At 39.9% G+C, this 20,247-nt stretch overlaps 1 protein-coding gene across 3 annotated transcripts in view; it reads left to right on the top strand.

The window, feature by feature from the left end:
• PRDM16 (PR/SET domain 16) overlaps nt 1-20,247 on the top strand; it is a 427,236-nt gene that overhangs the window by 129,570 nt on the left and 277,419 nt on the right. For all 3 annotated transcript variants that reach the window (XM_050931682.1, XM_050931681.1, XM_050931684.1), the window contains exon 2: nt 18,309-18,658. In XM_050931682.1, coding sequence (XP_050787639.1) covers nt 18,309-18,658 — 350 coding nt within the window. The remainder of the gene's footprint in view (nt 1-18,308; nt 18,659-20,247) is intronic.

Below are 20,247 nucleotides of genomic sequence, written 5' to 3'. Positions count from 1 at the left end.
GTGTTTCTTCTGCTCTCCAAGCTAACATATGTGACCAAGTCATGTGAATTCCCATTGAAGATAATGGGAGATTTGTCTGCTTATGAAGGGTGAATTCTCTGTGTGGTGTTTGTTCCCATCTCTGTGTGGCTTTGGGTAAGTCACTTAATCCCTCTGCACCTCTGTTTGCCTATCTGTAAAATGGATAGAAATATGTTTCTATTGCTCATGGATGTTATGAGGTTTAAATAATTGTTTGCAAAGTGTTAGAAAAGGTCTATAAATACAATTTATTTTTATTATTACAACATGCCTCGTTGTTTGTGAGACTTGCCATTATCCCATATCTGAATGTTACAGGAAAAACTACAGGCACACTTTCTGGTTGGAACAGACATGTGAATGGCTTTCTTCATGTGAGTAAAGTTAGGATTAAACACATGCTTAGCACTTTGTCAGAGACTTTTTTATGCAGTATTTTTTTTTTAATTAGACAGGAAAGCCTGTCTGCAAAGAGTGACCAGGGGAAAAACCCTAATGTGGTAGTCTCCATGGAAGGGTGTTCACTATACAAACATTCATTGAAACCAGGAGATGAAACGTGAGGAAAAAGAAAGAGCTCTCTGTGGAGAACTGGGCTTAAAAATAGGTTTAATTGTGTTTCTTGCGGTTGCCTTTAAAGTGAATTTTGTCCATGTCAAATATTATTTTCCCTATAACAGTTAAACATTTCTAGAGTCTATCAGAGCAGTGGTACCTGAAGGAGGTGGTGCCTGGCACAGGAAGAGAGTTTGGTTTAATTAAGAGAGCAGCAGTGGCTTGTCTCTTTGGCCAATCAGCAATGTGCATTTAGGACTCCATTGGGAGTCTTTCTAGGTCTTTCTCTGCCAGCTGCTTGGAATCAGTCAAGTTAACCCTCAGTTAGTGGTGTGGGGAGAGGAGTAAATTAGAGATGTACTTCAGCCATGAAAGTCAGATTCAGATCTGAGAATTAGTGTTGCCAATTTAAATGTTTTTATTGTGAGTCTTGTGATTCCTGTTCTTTAAAGCTCCAGCTGCTGGAGGCAAGTTATTACAGGAGATTCCTAGCTTTCTTGTTCTTTTTAAAGTAAATGTTTAGCCCTTATGGTTGTGAAGAAAAGCTTGAAAATATGGCCTGAGTGAACCCTACCGGCTCTGAAACTAGAAGACAAAATTCAAAATCAACCCAACATTCATTATTATTTAAAAAAAAAATCTTATGATTTTGAGAGTCGTGAGTCATCGAGCTGGTTGAGAATCTTCGAAGGGATGGTTTTCGTCAGAAAATTCTGATTGATTGAAACAACCTTTTAGTGGAAAAAGTCGGTTTGAACAAAACGCTTTGTCAGGTTTCTCAGGTCAGGAATTTCTGGTCAAAACGAGAGAGAGAGAGACTCTCCTGCTGGGGCTGTTCCACTTTATACAACTCTCCACTGAGCCAGAGGAAGTGATACTGTGAGATCAGGCCACTCCCCTGAGAGCTGGGAGTCCTAGTTTCAGATCCCTGGTCTGAATCAGGCTGTAGGTGTCTCTTTCAGTCACACCCTTTACCTACATTCAGGGCTGGAGAGAGACTTTTCAGTGGTGCTGTAATAGAACACAAAAGCCAGCCAAGAGCTTACTTTAACCTGACTTTCACTTACCCCAAAAAAGGTGGGTTTTGGGAGGGAGATCCGGGAGGGCAGCTAGGCTGGCCCTTCTCAGCTGCTTCTTGTTGCCAGGAGCCTCCTGGTTTTAGCTTCTCTCTCAGCAGCTCTTACTTAGCAGCCTAAACCTCCCAAGTGGAGAGCTGAGACACTCAAGGCATGCATCTCTATAGTTAAGTATCTCCCTGGCCAGAGAAGCCTGTGAGGAGCAACCAGGGAGCTGGATCCAGAGCCAGGGCCCTTCCTAGCTAAGCAGCAGGAGCGGGACACTCCTCACTCCTGAAGCAAGGGAATGCGGAGCAAGGGATGCGCCAGAGCTCTGCACCCAGCTAAGAGATGCCAACCCAGCTAGACAAAACCCCAGATCTTCCACTCATCCATGGGCAAGCAGCAGCTAGGCCCAGGGGCTAGCAACCCATCCGCAGCCTCCCACCCACTCTAGGACAGGGAGCAACCATGCCCAAAGACTCAAGGAACAGCCTGAATTACCTGGACCCCCAGCCCAGTAAAATGACAGAAGCAGGTTGCAGTAATACCTCTGTTCACAAAGCTTCTTCCAAGTGGCAAATTTGTCAGTCTTCAGTGCTGATAATCGGGACATTTGTCGTCGTTTATGTTAAACAGGTAATGCATGTTCCTCCCTAGGCAAATTTAGTGCAGTTGCATAAAATCTCCAAATATCCAACCTTCAGCCTTCACAAGTAAGAGAGCCCTTCCTCTGCCATTTTAGCCAGCTGTCTGCAAGACCTCACCCTTGTAAATTTCTCCTAGAGTGGGGTTCCTGCAAACCTTCACTCTGAGTTTCACAGCTGGAAAATCATATTCAAGTGAAGCTCTGGTATTTGGGGCTACAGGGAGAAAGAAGTTACAAAATCCCCCCAAACTCAGGTGAATCAATATTTGATGGGCCTTGCCCAATTGGTCAGTGACAGATTGGAATTCATATCCCAGATTCTAAGAAGTCTCGAGATCGGCCCAAAATGGAAAAGCCAGATCTGGGTTTGGAAAACAGAGATTGGATTTGTTTGAATCCAAGCTTTTCTTTCAGGATCCTCTCTAAGCAATAGGACTCTGCACTGTACTGTTCCATATCCATCAGCTGATGATAGCTAAAACTGTGTGAGATATTCACAATGAAAGATTGACCCTACTCGCAATCATATATTTTTAAACTTGCTATGAAGTATAGTGAGCCAGTTTCACTGAAAAACTCAAATTTCACAGATTTCTTGCATTAAAATATATTTCTCATGTATTGAAAATTAACTTTTTTCAGAGCACAAGGCAGCCGTGAAACACAAATGTAGAAATGTGGGTATTTACAAATGTCTGATTTTTAAAAAATAATCATTATAACCTGTTTGGGAGAAAGGAAGATTTTCAGAGTACAATATTGCCCCAAATGGCGAAAATTATAAGGTGAAATTTTTCAAGGGATTTGTACAGTTCTTCTGTTTATGACATGATGAAAAATTATTGAACGTGGAAGAATTTTTTTTGGCCAGTCACAGAAAATCTATTTTATATTGTTACCTTAAAATCTGCATCTCTTTTCTCTTACAACAGAGTGTGGCTTTTGACATCCACCTCACGGCTCAGTCCCCTATCCTGCATTGATTCACTGGTTCTCTCTAGTCTGCAGAGTCTGCTAATACTATCCCTTTCCTTGCTCTGCCTTCCCCCCTCCCTTTCATGCCCAGGGTATGTTTGTCTAGCTCACGTTAGGAAATATAAATTGTTATTGATTATTATTAATATTTAGCGTGTTTTTGAAAATGTCTTTTCCCACTGCTATTAATCTGCTATGTTAATAATGCCAGGACTCCTGTTCTGGACCCTAGGGAGCCTGCAGTGAGTAGAATGACAATGAGACAGCGACAACAGCAGAAAAGCTTTCACTTGGCAGAGATGTGAATTCCAAATGCAATGTCTCCTTTTGGAGAGTTGCAAGTGCTTTATTCTTGTTCTGCAGTTTGCAGTTCAGGATTGAGAGAAATACCAAGCATCATTTGTTAGTTTTTGGAGACCTCAACTTGTTACATTTATTTATTTATTTTACTGAGACTAAATTTCTCTTACCAGACAAATTATCTTTCACGTTGTTTTTTTTTTGGGGGGGGGGGAGGGGGGCGGTTAAGAGATTTTACCTTTTCACATTGTCATAAAAGAACTTTCCATTGAATTGGGAACTTTTTCATGCTTTACCAGACTTGCTGAGAAAATAGCCAAAGCAGCAAAATGCAATTCTGATTTTTCTCTAAGAATCCACTCTTTCCCAGACTCGGTTTCTGCTTTATTAATTGTTCATATTTTGTTCCCTAAATTTGCAGAAAGCTTGTTGAGATTAAAGAGTGTGGTTGTATTATGTACTCTATATTTCTTTTGCTGCTTCATCATTGAGAGTTGGTTTTAGCAAATAATTTGCCACAGAAATCCTCAAAGACTGATTTATCTTCCCCAGTGGCTTTAACAATGCATAACTTGGCCACATATTTTCTTTAAAGGAATCCAATTCTATCTGCTATATCTCACTAGGCCATGAACTGACTGCACAACACTAGAATTTTAAGAAATGTATTCAGACGTTTCAGATTCAAATGTAATACTGGGCATGAAAAAAAAAAAAACAGAAGGGCAATCAGGTAAAGTTTAGCTGCAGACAGCAACCTCCTGTTAATAAGACTTTGATTCTAATAGGCTCTTCTGTGAAAATATTTTTGATGCCTGGCTGAAGTAGACTTTTACTGGAAATATAATACTGGCATTTAGTGGAGAGTTATTTGGACACTCTCCCTGCTGGTTTTACTGGAGGAAAATGCGTATTAAGGAACACTTTGAAATATTGTTATAGGATTTATTCTCCATTCCGCCAGCAGAAATCCTTTAATAAAAGAAAACACTTAATTTTGTATTTAGAACTGACGGGACTTTAAATCTTTAAAGCTTTTTCTTTTTACAACCAGCTTCTACAGAGACTTTTTTTTAGAAAGAGTATTTTAAATATGATTGTTTAACTCCACAGTTCCATATTTCTGTCATTATCAATTCCTGGTGCTCATATTTTGAGAGTTCTACCTTTTTAATAAGAGAATTGGGGTCTAACCTAAGGATAGGAGAAGTAATAAAGATAAAATCAGAACAGACTTACCTTTTGCTGAAAATCTGAAATGAATTTTGGCTTAAAATTCAAACCAAACATTGAACAGTTGTGAAGTTTTGAATAGCTCAATTATTTATATTGTTTTTAGGTCTCTCCCTACCCCCCCGTCCCCTACACTTTTAAACACTTCTGTGTTTCCTAGTTTTGTCAAAGACTGAAATACTTTTAAAGGGCTGTTCTCACAGGAGACAAGATGAGGAAAGCTACACTTGTCACTATCTTAATTGCTGATTGTAGTGGTTGCATGATGCTAGGCTGCTTCATTAGGCTGGAAACTCAAATTTAGTAGTAACCTTGAAACTTCTGTACCTGCTATATGAGAAGAGCATTTAGCCAACTTATCCCTTCATTTTTGTTTTTGTGGTTTTACATTATTAAATAAAAAAACCCGTTCACCTAGGAGCCAATTTCAAGGGCATGTAAAAATGACTTTCCTTGAGTAAGAATCCAGAAATGAATATCTTGGGATTATATGTTTTGCATGAATTTATCCTGATAAGTGTTAACTGCCAAGAAGCTGTGTTATTTAGTGGTTAGAGCGGGGCTCTGGGAATTGGGATTCTTGAGTTCTATTGCCAGTTCTGTTTCTCACTTGCTGAGAGATCTGGGCCATATCATTTAACTTTCCTATTCCTTCATTTACCCTTCTACAAAATGAACATCTTAATGTTGTGCCTACCTCCTAAGTGTATTCATAGATTCCAAGGCCAGAATGGACCGTTGTGATCATCCAGCCTGACCTCCTGTACAACACAAGCCACAGAATGTCCCTAAAATAATTCCTAGCATCCAATCTTGCTTTAAAAATTATCAGTAATGGAGAATCCATCACGACCTTTACTAAGTTGTTCCAATAGTTTGTGTCACTGTTAAAAAAATTACATCTGATTTCCAGTCCGAATTTGTCTAGCTTCAACTTCCAGCCATTGAATTGTGTTATACCTTTATCTGCTAGATTGAAGAGACCATAATTAATCATATTAATTAAGTCATTCCTTAACCTTCTCTTTGTTAAGCTAAATAGAAGGAGCTCCTTGAGTCAATCACTGAGACATGTTTTCTAAGCCTTTAATTATTCTTGTGGCTCATCTCTGAATCCTCTCCAATTTATCAACATTATTCTTGAATTGCGGATGCCAGAACTGGACACAGTAGTCCAGCAAGTTTTGCTCCAATTCCAAATACAGAGCTAAAATAACCTCTTGACTCCTACTGGAGAGTCTCCTGTTTCTGCAGCTAAGGACTGCAATAGCCGTTTTGGCCACAGCATCTCACGGAGAGTTCTTGTTCAGCTTATTATCAACCAGGACCCCCAAATCTCTGAGTCCCTGCTTCCCAGGATAGATTGCCCTTGTGTAAGTGATCTGCATTCTTTTTTCCTAGTTGTATACTCTTACATTTAGCCATATTAAAATGCATATTCTTTGCTTGTGCCCATCTTACCACATGATCCAGATCTTCTGTGTCAATGACTTGCCCTCTTTATTTGCCACTCCCCCATTTTTTGTGTCATTTGTATACTTCATCAGTGATGATTTTAATGTTTTCTTCCAGGTCGTAAATAAAAATGCTAAGTAGCATATGGTCAAGAACCCATCCTTGCAGAACCCCACTAGAAACACACCTGTTCGATGATGGGTCCCTGTTTATAATCATGTTTTGGGACCCATCAATTTGCCAGCTTTGAATACGTTTAACGTGTGCCATGTTAACTTTATATCTCTCTAATTTTGTAATCAAAATGTCTTTTAGTACCGAGTCTCATACCTTATGGAACTCTACGTGTATTACATCAACACTATTACCTTTATCAACCAAACTTTTAATCTCATCAAAAGAAGGTATCAAGTTAGCTTTATAGGATCTATTTTCCATAAACCTATGTTGATTGGCATTAATTATATTACCCTCCTTTACTAATTGAGTCCCGTATCAGCCCCTCCATTATCTTGCCCGGGATCGATGTCAGACTGACAGGCCTATAATTACCCAGGTCATCCCGTTTACCCTTTTTAAATATTGAGCCTTATTATTTTTACAGTGCTGTAAGATCATCTGATAAGCGACTCACGTAAATGAAAATATTATGCTCCACTGATGTTTAAATGATACATGAGATGCAAAAGAATTAAATTACACAATAAAAAAGGAAGTAGGAGCCTAGGAACTCAGGAGCTGGAATGTGGATGTCAGCTAGAGATGGGTGCGTATTCAGATTTGTTGATTCACGTTTGCATTCTATTACAATTGCTTTCCACGTGGATTTGGGTGATTTGAGGTTTGCGGAAACTGAACTTTAAAGCCATGTGCACAGTGGAATTAGTTGATCAGTCATTCAGTCAGAAAAGAAATGATGGGATGTGACTTATCGGAACAGTCACAGCTACCTAATGCATTTTGATAGTGAATTTCAAATACCAGATCCTCACACAAAATTGTTCATGATTAATCCACAGAAATTTTTTAAAAATTGTAAAGTTTTGGATACTTTAAAATAATGAATAAGTTAAAGGAAAATATGATCTGCTCATGACTGTCCCACATACTGAAAAATAGGCCATAGTCATCAGATAAATTACTTGATGTTCATTATGTTCTCAGCTCTAGCATCATCCATTATTCTGAAACCCCAGGACACAACATAAAAAGGAAAAAATTACATACATGACTGAAAGGAGGCATCATATTGTCCCAAGCTGGGAAGTTGTCCATCAGATATTTTCCTATACTATTGAAAAATAAGGCAAAAACATCCCAAGCAATAGTGGAATCATTCTAATCTGCGAGTTAAATGCAGAATTGGACCAATTCATTACATGCAGTATAAACATTCTGAGATAGAAGGAGACCATGTGGCACTCCAATGGCACTGTGGTACACTGGCCCATCCTCTTCTCAGTTAGGGTCAGGTCCCTCCGCACTTATTTATTTTAAGTGTCTGTCTAGGTCTTTCTTGAAAATGTGAGAGGTTGTGAAAACCAAGGATTTTCATGAATGAATGAGCGAGACACATCTCTAAATGGTCAGTTAATCAGTAGATTCTACTTTCCCTTCTGTGGGCATCCCAGAGTTGTACGGAAAACATCTGAGGGCATTGTCCAAGGGTCTAAGAACCACGTAGGCCATGTGTATACAAATGATTTCTCATTGGCTGCTTCTTATTTCAATGTTCACCCAGATGCTGCTGGATTTATTGCTCTTTTTCCAATGTCCATTAGCAAGTACTATAGATCTCTATATAGGCAACATTGATGGGGATGAGAAATTCCTGTAATGAATTTGGGGGAAAATTACATACGTTCACCAATGTGAAGTAACTTACTTTCTGCTTTCCCAGTGAATTGTATTTGTGATTTCAGTCCAGTTCCTAGTGAACCAAAAGCAAAGCCTATCCCCACAGCGGGCACTAATTAGCACTGGTTGTGGAATTAGGAAAAACAAGTACTTTTGAAATACACCATAATGGCAGCCCAGAGATCCTTTAATTCTTCAGCCTTGGTATCTCTCACTTCTGAGAGCTAAGAACAACAAACCCTGCCTTCTGCCTGTTCGGGCAGGAGGCCTCCTACCCACAGAAGACATGTCACCACTGGCATCCTAAACAGTTCACTGAACAATCTGTAAAGAGAGGGGTGAACAGAGGAAGCTGGACCAGATAACCTGGACAGTGGGACCTGCACTAGGTGTTGCCTTGGTTGGCAGTGCTTTTGAATCAATGCCACAAAACGCCTGGACTGACGTCCCTGTAGAGCGTGGGTCTGATTTTTTTCAGAGATGCACAACTCCAGTCCCAGCAAAGAGGAGCTGCAAGATGCCCCTCTCCTCTGAAAACCAGGCTCTGTATCCAAACAACAGGGTCCGTGCAAGCAGGCACGCTGCAGTTTTGCCCTGCATTAAGCATCTGCCTTTCCATTGTATTTCAACTCTGGCCAAGGTGTGAGCAGGGCCGTTTGCTCACCATGTCAATTCAGTGCTTGTTGCCTTAATAGGGACTGCCAGTCTGGGTGCCGGTTAGTGCCATGGGGTATTCTTTGTGATTAACAAACATGACATCTCAGATCTGAACTGAGACCGCTAATTGGTTTCATATGAGCCACCGGGATGAAGTTCCAGAGGCCTTATCAGATGTGGAGAGCAGAATAAGGAAATGGGATTGGGGACTGGAGGCCTAAACAGTCTTCCAGAGGGAATCCAAGACAGCTGTTTGTTGAGAACCCTCAGGGTTATTTCCAGAAGAGAGGCCTGATTTTCAGAGGTACCAAGCACTGTGGCTGCTATTGACTTTGAAATTTAAGTACCTGCTTAAGTGCTTTGTTGTGGTAGGGCTATAAATCTGTCCTTTTGCACCATTTCCATTGGCTTATGATTGTGAGGCACCAAAATCAAATTTTTGTTTCTGGAAAAATATAAATGAGAATGCCTGAATGGGAAAAGAGAAGTCCTTTCATCCCTTCCCCCTCAATAAAAATGGCAAAAAGTCAATTTTTTCTGTTTTCCTGGAGGTGTGAAATTTTTCATGTTTTCTTGCTAGAAATAGCAAGACTCCAAAACAATTTCCAGTACAGATTTTTAAAGAGAAAAGTTGAAGCTAAAGCAAAAACACTGCAGGAGCTTTGCCATGTTCTGCTGCCATAAAGGGAATGGATACCTTCCCTTGTTGGTCGAAACAAATTTTTGATGCTGCTGCTTCTCCTCTGGAGTCAGCGCGGAAGAAATAGGTCTCAGGGAAGCCTTAAGCTAATGGATACTTTATGCCTTTGGTGTTTGCTTGACCATGTCTTTTAAATTATAGTAGACAGTAGCCAGATAAGAAGCAGTTGGAGACAATACCATGATAGTCATTGGCTATATCTGTTTTCAAACTTGTAAAGAAATATCAGTTATAAAGAGGATTTCTCTCATTTTATTGTTCATTCAACGATTCATCAACCAATCCCCTTTAGGATATATCACAATTAAAGAAATAAGCTATTTCTCTGGCCCTCTTTATAATTTCACTCAGATCTAGGGGTATAGTTAATATATTGATATTTAGATTTTCAACTCTTTGACACAAGTTCTTTTCCTTGGGCTGAGATTGCAAATTAGCCTCCAAGAAATGTATGAATTCATTGGGAGCCTGACATTTTCTCCTTAGTTAAGAAAATGAAAATATCAGAACGTTTTATATGTATGCTGTATTTATGCAAACCAAATCCACTAGAGAATCCTCTTGAAGTCCTGGCAGCACTGTGGATTTGAGCCTGTTGCTATTTTATGTGCAAGTAAAAATGACCCATTTTCTGTGAACATCCAGTTCTTAAGCTGTCTGCCAAATTTTAGCTTGGAAAGTCACCATATGTCAGCCAACAGAATATTGCAATGGAGTATGACAAAAGTGTTATGGGCTCAATCCTGCATTCTCTCTGCTCTCAAAACTCCCACTGCATTCAATGAGACTGTTAAGTACAGAAGGAATGTAGGATTGGGCCCAATATTATGTCTTACGACGTCAGTGCAATTGAAAGAAGAGCACACTTACTTGCTGATCAAATCAGTTCAGACACTGGCAGCCTGAGCTGAGTTCAGTGTGGGTGGATTCTGTATGTCTTAAAGGCTAAGGAATCTGCAATGTTCCTCCAAATGTCTGTGGATATAAAAGTTGTTTAATCATTTCACATAACTAGGTGTATCACTAATGGAATCCTATGTTGTAAAAAATCATTTACCTCATTGTTTTTGTGCAATCATTAATGTTCTGCTACTTTTTAGGTGGGAAATAATGCGCATTTCCTTTGCTAGATTTATATATATATATATATATATATATATTACAGCTGCCAAATAGATTATTCATGAGGCTTATCACCAATAATAAAGCATCACTTTAACTGTTGCAGAAACATCATTGGTGTCACACAGATTTTAAGCCTATCCCCATATCTGATTATCTGTGGAAACAACCTTTCAAGATGGTCTTTTACTGAGTAAGTTTGCTAGTGAGCTTTGAAAGACTAATTTTAGTTTCATGACAATAACAATAAGGTCAAGTTGTATTTCTATAGCGCTTTTCACATGATCAGACATTCCAGAGCATTGAAATACTTGCCAGTAGAGGGAGTATGTAGGACAGCATGGTTGTCATTAGTGAATGGCAACATCCTGCATGCTGCGAATAAAGGCCAGCAAATCTGTGATGTAACTCAGTAAAAGTGAAGAGTGCTCTTAAACTTTCCTAAACTTTCTCTTTAGTTAAGAAAATGAAAATATCAGAACGTTTTTATGAATGCTGTATTGATGCAATCCAAATCCACTAGAGAATCGTCTTGAAGCCCTGGGTTGTCCTCTGTTTTTTGTTTTGGCTTTGGTTTTTTTGTTGCCAGCCAAATTACATTTAGAACAACGAGGGGAGCAGCCAAAAGACTTGATAGTGAAATATGCAGTAGATTTAATGCAGATTTATTAACATACTATATTGATGGCGCCTCCACCAGCAATCATATGTTATGTGATGGGAAGAAACCAGAGAGGCTTAACCAAATATTGGATTCCGCCCTCTAGTGGCTGGACTTGCCCCGTATGCATCCTGCATAGGCTCGTAGCCCAAACTGAAACCACAGTCCTCCTTGTCTGTAGGCAACAACTGGGATATAAAGATGCCTTCACACTGCTGAGCTTGTAATAGCTTGGGTAAGCTTCTTGCGTGGAAGTCACTCATTGCAGATCTCTCACAGTGCCCTGTTATTTCTGTTCAGACATTACAGCAAAATATCCCTGCTAGACTTGACAGTATTACATAGATATCCTGAGATAATTTGCACCCAAAGGGGTACTCTTAATGTCCTACCTGCTTATATCAGCTTTGAAAAGCTATTGGACAAGGGAGGAATGCTGTCCCTCTCTAGATTAGAGAACTCCAGCATTCAGCTAATGGGCTACTTTATTCCAGGAGCTGCAAGCAAACATTGTACTCCAGAAGTACAGCATCACACAAGTATACTGTAGTGACATCTAGCTAATTACCATGGTCAGTCTCCTTTCCACAGCAGGCCATACCACTTCCCAACTAGCTCAGGTTGACACAATGCACGGCTTTCGAGAGTGCCTCTGGACACCCTTCTCAGAGGTACTTGCTCTCAGTTGGGTCTCCCTGAGTCATCTCCAGTTAAGGTTCCAAAGAAGCTCTTAAACCCAGCAGCGTGACACAAAAGATCAACCTCAAACACATTTACAGGTCTAAAGCCATCTATATTATGTTGAATGTAAGGGGCAACATTCAACCATTTTACAGAGTTAGATGCTTTGCAATATATCTATTTAACTCCTGTGGCTGAGAGTGATGATTATACTTCAGAGGGGAGTGGGACAACGACTGCATTACAGTCATTACAGTTTCTCCCTTTGTGCAGCCAGCCTGTTCTGCTGGACAGTGTATGGGGGGTGGGGTGGGGTTAGAGAAATGGCCCAGACTTGTCTCTATGACCATCCCTGCTCTTTTCAAAACACTGCCAATGAGTTAATGGTCCAAAGATTCAGTTGTGATAAACATCCCTAAATTCAGATGCCTGTCTGAAGACTTTCTGACATCACACAGATTCCAGGAGGTTTCTAGAACTACCCACCAGGTATCGGCTGGGTGAGAATTACCATGAGAATATTCCATTTCGTGGTAACTTGGTATTTCCACTTCCAGTTCTAGAAAGTATGGCAGTATATGGAAACTGAAAAGAAAGGAGGAGAAGCTAACCACACTTCATTGACCTTCAAAAACTATAACATGTCAGATCAAGAGTGGGGTCACTTGGGGTTACTTTTTAAATTAAATCTGGACAGGTATGTCCAGATAGCAACAATGCTACATGGTCTGTACTAGAGAGTAAGCTCTATTGTCTACCTGCGCCATTTCAAGTATCTCACAGGTTGAGCTCTGCTAAGCCCCACTATGCTTTCAACTCTGTTGGAATTCCTGTTTCTTAAGTGCAAAAGAGGCTAATCATAGAGTAGAAAATAATTTGACTTGCTAATACCAGAAGAGAAAACATTTACAGCAACCACAAGTATTTTGGGGATTATGGTGTATAATGCTTATGAAAGCTTGTTTCTGGGGACATGTTTGCGTAAGCAGAGCTGCACTTTTTACTAGAGGAAACATTTGTAAGCTATAGCAGAGGGTTTGCTATGCTTCCCGAAATCTAGGGTAGAAAAAGCCAGCAAGTGAAGAAGCAAAGTCTTCTCCCTTTAGTGGAGTGGGCCACACAGTTTCTTAGGGGAGAAAAAAGAAATAAACTCAGAAAAATCTTTGAGGTCTCAAAAAGAGAAGAGGAGATATTTCTTTAATACAGAAGGCCTATTCTGAGGCTATAAAAGAGATGTAGTATGTACTCCTTAAGCAGAGCCCTGCTGTGATAGCTATTCTCCCCTGATAGTTGCTATTTGGCAGCAAGAAATGCCTTCCATGCTGAAGTGAAAACTGTAATTTTTGTTGGGTGCTATTTTTCCCCATGATTACATCAGAGGTCAGTCATTAATATTCACTGTGGGAGTCCCTCTCATTTCTCCGTGGCCCACAATGAGGCAGTTGTTGGAGTTGTTATCATAGTGGAAACTACTGTGCAACGAAAGCACAGTCATGCTGCCTCGTATTTAATTGAGAGATGGTAAATCTGTTCCCAAAATACTTCAGCTCCTTGTATTGTATGACAAATGTGTTTTCTTTTCCCCTTCATCTGTGTATGTTTCACCCCCCCTCTTCCTTTTGGATAAAGAAAGCTCCATTTCCCCTACATCTGAGGGTCATAGCTCAGCAATTGACTCTTCATGGAAAATCCCCAAACATTAGCAGCCTGAGAATCACCCATTTTCCCTCGGTTTCCTTTCCTTTGCTCATTTGCAGCTCCCCAGAATTGGCATGGTTTGCTTTTATACCCTGTTTAGAATCAGATGACATAGCTCCGTTTTCAAGCCTATCTGGCATTCACGCTGACATTTGGCATACTGTCTTTCCACATGCTCCTGTGACAGTCAAGTTCAGTGGAGATGCTCTTGGTATGAGACTAGATTTGAACATCTGGGAGATAAGGCTCTAGAGTCTGGAATTCTCTCAGTCCCACTGAGCCAAAAGGCCTGGTTCTCAATCATTTAGATGGCGACAGGAGCAGAGGAGCTTCGTCGCTGCCCAAAACGCCAGAGGCATAATGGGAACATCATGATCATGATGCTATGTCTACACTAGAACTTATGTCAGCATACTTAGGTCACTCAGGGTGTGACTAAATGACCCGCCAGAGTGATATAAGTTACACCTACACAAACACCAGTGTGGACAGCGCAATGCCAACATAGCTACTGCTGCTTGCAGGGGCTGGAGTAGTTAAGCTGATGGCAGAGCTCCTTCCTGTCAGCTTGGAGCAGCTACATTAGAGAGCTTACAGTGTTGGAGATGCACCAGTGTAGACGTGCCCTTAGTCTTAATGGAGTATGGCTCCATTGACTCCTGCAGTGAGAGAGCAGAATGCGGGTGCCAAGGCTTGGTAAAAGGTCTATCATCCATGGACTCAGACTTCTGTCTGAAGGGGTGATTGTGGTTTATACACTTACACCATTTTATTTACGCATCATTAATGTCGGCAATTTTTTAAGCATGTGCTCAGCTGACAGACCATTCTGATGGGCACATTTTGTAAATATAATTTACAAATAAATAAATGTGGGCATCTAAGGACCAATTTGAGTGCCAGCAGGTGGAATTTGGAGACCTAATATATGCTTCCAAATTAGAAAACTGGGCCGACTACCTGGTGGTTTATGTAGTGTTGTGCATTGCCAGAGCCTGCTTATTCGCAGGTCATTTTCACTGACCCACTTTCCGTTGCCACCATCCTCCACTGTTCTGTGCTCCACTCCTTGCCTTTAAATTCAGTTTTGCAGTCACGAGAGTCTGCCCTGTCTTCTTTAAGAGCCAATAGCCTGGTTCTGCTTTAAGATTTCCCTACTGCAATAATAATTGCTGTTCCCGGGTCACTTTGACTAACTATCATTTTAATGGCTAGAGTTCTTCTTTCCTTTGAAACCAGGCAGCATCTTGAATCTAGCTCTAGAAAAGTCAGGTACCACTGTAGATGCCTCTTCCACCATGCTCTCTGGGATCACAAGGGAGTAGCAAGGCTACATTCTGTTCCAATTACAATGGCAGGAGCTGTATATTCCTGAGCCAACATGCTAATTTAGCGGGATACATTTATTTCTATTCATTTAGAATTAACAACCATGGAATAGGACATAGCCACTACTAACCCTCAGTATATATAGTTTAAGGAGAACCATTACTGTTTTACTCAATATCTAATAACTATCTTATTAGCGCTGATATTTGGGAATATTAATTTAACATTTTCCCCAAGTTTCTCTTAAAACTGTTGTCATCTTGCCAAACATACATCCCATATTTACTTTCCAATAATCATTTACTTCAATAACATCAGTTTGGCTGCAATATAGCAGGAGGCATGTGAATACCGATTTATTACACTGGATTCTAGTAATGTATTAGCATGGGGTTAGTAGCCAACACTCTAGCAGAAACTATGGAGATCCATGATAACTCCTGTTTTCATTTCCTAATAACTTTCAGGGGGAGAAGGGGCCAAATTTATTTTATGCTGAATCTCAACTCATTGGTAAAGGAGGTTTGGGTTTCTTTCTTTTGGAAGCTTGAGAAAAATCTTTCCAGTTGTCTGTGTGCTAAGTGAGATGGGTGTGTACCAAAATGGATGAGCTTGGCTAGAGAAATTAGCCCATTTGACAATGTTTTATAGGCAGATAGTGGGTAGCCTGCTCGTAAGAGAAGTAATGTCTAGTGGTCAGTCCACTCCACCGCCTGGTATGTCTCCTTAAGGATTTTGAAAGATCCAGGAAAGTTATACAAGGACCCAAGTCACTTAATCTCACTGCGACCCAGTTCCCTAACTGCAAAATGGGGATAAACTTAATTTCTTTCTCCTACCATTTCTGTCTCATCTATTTGGATTGCTCTTTGAGGCAGGTATTGTTTCTATCTCTTTACTAGCTGTTGTACAAACTCTAGGTGCTACTGTAACATAAGCAATAACTAAATACTCTAAGAAAGGTCACAATAAGCAAAATTACACTCTGAGTATAGCAGTGCAAAAAAAATAATAATAATCTCAGATTACCTTCTCTTTCACTGCAGAGTTTTCACTGTATCCAAGTTCTAGGTTCTACTGTATTTTCTTATTCAACTACCCTCAAAATGTTACACAACAAGTTTCTAGTTCCTAAAACTTCTTTTGGTTTATTTAGCTTTTAGAAGCAAAAATCAGACCACAAAATTGATATATGTGGTGATAGCTTTAATAATGGTGTTTCCTTGCAATTATCTCAAGTGTAATAATTTGTACTTCTAAAATAATAGCACTTATTTCCTAATTATTCTGGAAGAATAGATCTTCAACAGCCTTGCAGCATTAAGGGTATTTACTGTAAAAACAACAACAAACCTTCCCTTTTCAAACCTGGTTTGTGATCCAATCCTGTAAGACTAAGGAGCCTTCACTCCAACTGCAATCATTTCAAGTTGAGAGTGCTAAGCTTTCCCAGGATTGGGCACATTGTTTGTAACTGGATGCGGTTACCAATTCGGACTAATAATGTTAATTGCTCCTACTTACAATTTTACCTTTATTCTGTGTACATCCCACTTAAATGTTTTATGTGGGTGTTTCTAAAACCTAAACAACTTAAAAACTTTGGGTACAAGGGAAACAGCTGCGGTTCTGCTGTTGCTTTTGTGAAAAGATCACACATCAATTAAAAAAGAAAAAGGAAAAAAAAGAAACCACTGGCCACTTAAAGCGTAATAATTACTGTTCTGAATGCTGCTAAATTAAATAAGTGTTTTCGCTACATGACTTTTAAAGGTTTTGGTTTCTTTAGAAAAAATGGTTGTAAATAGTTCTTGAATTGATCTGTTTCTAACTAGATCGTGAAATGCTGCGTGGAATATTTTTCTGGAACTGATATTATACAACTTTTCCATAGCTTTCAGTTTCAGCATTGTAGCATTGCATTAAACCACATCCCTGTCCTATGAAGTTTTATGAAACAATATATGTAGTGTGGTTGAGAGAGTAACTTAAAATGTCCACTGTTTAAGCATATATGATACATTACTCTTAATGCGATGTTATAAGCTAGGGATGCTATAATTATGTTTGAGAAGGAACATACGTTGCTGAGTGCCAAACCGCAAATAAAGACAGAGACATCGTTGGAAGGTCAAATTGGCCACAGCTTTAATTGAATAACCCATTGAACCAAATAAACCAAACCTAAAACTAGTCTGGCGGCTCTGGCCAGACCTGAGCCACAGGTGCCGTAGGCTTTCTGAGGGTCACATCTCATGACACAGAACAGAGCTGCTTAGGCACTAATCTGCTGTACATGTACTGGGGCCGGCTGTTACTGGTGAGATTCTATGCTCCAGTTATGGGATGTGCAAGCAGGAGTGCTCCTGGCCATTGAAATGCACATGACCAACATGCCCTGGCAGATGTTCAGTGTTGCAGAGATGAGCATAGGGCTGAGGCCACTGTTCCTCTGAATCATGTCTGAATGACTCCTCCTCAGAGCTGCTCAGAAAACTGAACCAAGATTCATCAGCATTGGTTTCCTTTATTAATGTCTCTGTTTCACAAGTACTGTAAATAAGCTAAAATTGAGTACCTACATTCTCCAGTACACACATGTGCTTTATCCTGTGACCTCCAAGGAAAGTGAAAACTCACTAGAATTATCAGATCTTTGTGCATGCAACTTTCGCCCATAACTTCGCTTTAACATGGCTTTTTGCATTTGATGTAAAATACAGTTAAAACATTGAACAATAAGAGAGAGCTCTGGCCACCTTCTCCATTTTCCTCTGTCCTCATTCCATCATTGGAGATCATCTGGCATGGCTATCCTGAGCCTGTGCCATATGATAGTCATGGTTATTGGCCTTCATTCCATTCTTCAATAAATGCCATTTTGCATACTACTTAGCCACTACTTATATTCCTTTTTCCTCTCTCGCTAGAGGCCACCATTGCTTTTTCAGTAAAATCTCCACTTTCCAACCTGTTGAAGTGTGAACCCCTGCAGCATGCAGTAAGATGCACACAGGGCTGTCTAACGTAATAGTTGTTCATCAGCTGGACTTGAATGTTTAGCCAAGCAAAGGTAGCTCCTTAATGTCACTGTCATTAACTATGCATTACTGTAGACAGATCTCCACCAAAACACTGGATCCACACACCTTCAAATTACCGGGGAACTCTGGAAAAACCCCAAACTCAATGGGGAAAGCTGTAAATCTGAGTTCTGTAGCTCAGGATTATCTTTCCTGTAGCACCATTTCCACCCTATAGAATGTCCACTGCACATTGATGTTCCTTGTCTAGGGAAGGGGTTAACTAATTGTTGACTTCAGGATTTTAGAATGTGTTGTTCTGTTGTTTCCCCTTTAGGTGACAGTGAGATTGTAAATAGTATGTATGAGACAGACCCTGATCTCCTGGCTGGTGAGAGTGCAGAGGAGGAAACAGAGGACAGTATTATGTCCCCTATCCCCGTCGGACCTCCATCACCTTTTCCTACCAGTGAGGACTTCACCCCCAAGGAAGGCTCACCTTACGAAGCTCCCGTCTACATTCCTGATGACATTCCAATCCCGCCAGACTTTGAACTCAGAGAATCCTCAATTCCAGGGGCAGGGCTGGGGATTTGGGCCAAAAAGAAGATTGAAGTTGGGGAAAGATTTGGACCTTACGTGACAATACCAAGGACCACATTAAAGGAAACAAACTTTGGATGGGAGGTAAGCATGCTGACTATGATTGATCATGTTCATTTGTCTTGTATATAAAATACTTATGAAGCTATATTGAGTCCCGACTGGCCTGGGGACAAGAGTATATAGAAAGGCGGTACTTTGCTAATGTCATATTTCCCTGGCTTATTTTGTACCACAGTTTATATGCACTACTTTAAAAAGTAACAGAAATCCCGCTGGAAAGCCTCTAAGCCACAAAAGTTGCTCTAGCACCGTTATCAGAAGGCTAGCTTTAGTGACGTTGTACCATTTCTTAAAACACCCATTCTTGCAATTTTCTAAACTTGCTGTCACAACAGAACAAATAAGATTAATCACATCATATTTTACAGATGGCAAAGTACTTAAGTATGTCACCTTAGATGGCCAGTCCATATTTGTCACACCGGTCCTTTAGTTGGTTGTAGAAAAATAACTTGTATCCATTAATATCCTTGAAGCAAGTGCTCTGAATTCCTTTGCCATGTGACAATGGTAAAGAAACACAGAAAAAGGGTCACTTTCCCCCAAAACTGAAGGAACTTTTTTAGAAAAAGGAAAACAGTATTATCCTTAAAACACGTGTCTGCCTCTCTGCTCGACTGTTGAGTTTATCCCTAGAACCTTCTCCAGCCTCTCCACCTTTCCCATCTGAGAATATCCCTCACCAGCACTACTCAGTCTTACACTGGGGAGAATTATTTCAGAATTTTACATTAGCTTAAGCATAAATTAGCAGTCTTGGAGAAGTGTTGTTTAACATGTTAAAATTCTGTAGGAAGGTTGTGCTTGTTTTTAATCCAGATCCTTGACTGTTTGGAAAACAAGACTACGTTTTCAGTTCCATGATGCTCAGCAATGTTAAAACATCTGAAATTCTATTAACCTCAATGGTTTAGAGAACCTTAGGGAAAACACTTTCTAGCAAGGTTTCCAGTACTTTCTGGTTTTGGTCAGGTTAGAAACTGGATAGTACAAGAACTGCCTTTCTTCTGGTATTTCTCCTTCCCATCCTGGCTGATATTCAAGGCAAATACATGAGGTAGTTACTTCAGTTTTGTTCACATGCAATTCCAAAATCTTAGAAAAACTGTGCTGGTTTTAATAAGCTCACATCTACAGTCAGAACCACTGAGTAGGATATTTCTTGAAAAAGAAATCTATCTATCTATCTGTGCTTATCCTTGTCCTAACAACGATCCTCATATCTAAAACAATGCGCTTTATAACAATGAGGACACATCTTACTCTGTCATCTGCAGAGCTAGGTGAATAGAGGTGACAGTTTTTCACATTGTTTGCAAACTAAATACCATACTTTAGTTCACAATGTCTGTGAAACCGTTGTTGGTTTTTTTTCACAAATTTTTTCAAACATGGAATTCTATTTGTATGGATGTTCACAAACAAAATGAATAATACATACAATTCAAAACTGTTTCTGTAGGAAATGAAATTTGTCTTGTAACTGAATGGATTTTGCTTGAGACAAAAAAATGAAATGCCATATGACATCAAGTGACCAATCATAACCCAAGAATGATTGGCAAAGGCACCAATAGGCCACACATTTTTGTCCAAACTCATAAACATCA

The sequence above is a fragment of the Gopherus flavomarginatus genome, chromosome 21 (genome assembly GCF_025201925.1).
Source record: "Gopherus flavomarginatus isolate rGopFla2 chromosome 21, rGopFla2.mat.asm, whole genome shotgun sequence".
NCBI classification, from domain to species: Eukaryota; Metazoa; Chordata; order Testudines; family Testudinidae; genus Gopherus; species Gopherus flavomarginatus.
Note: the sequence above shows the minus strand (reverse complement) of the source record. Positions and strands in the feature narration are given on the sequence as shown.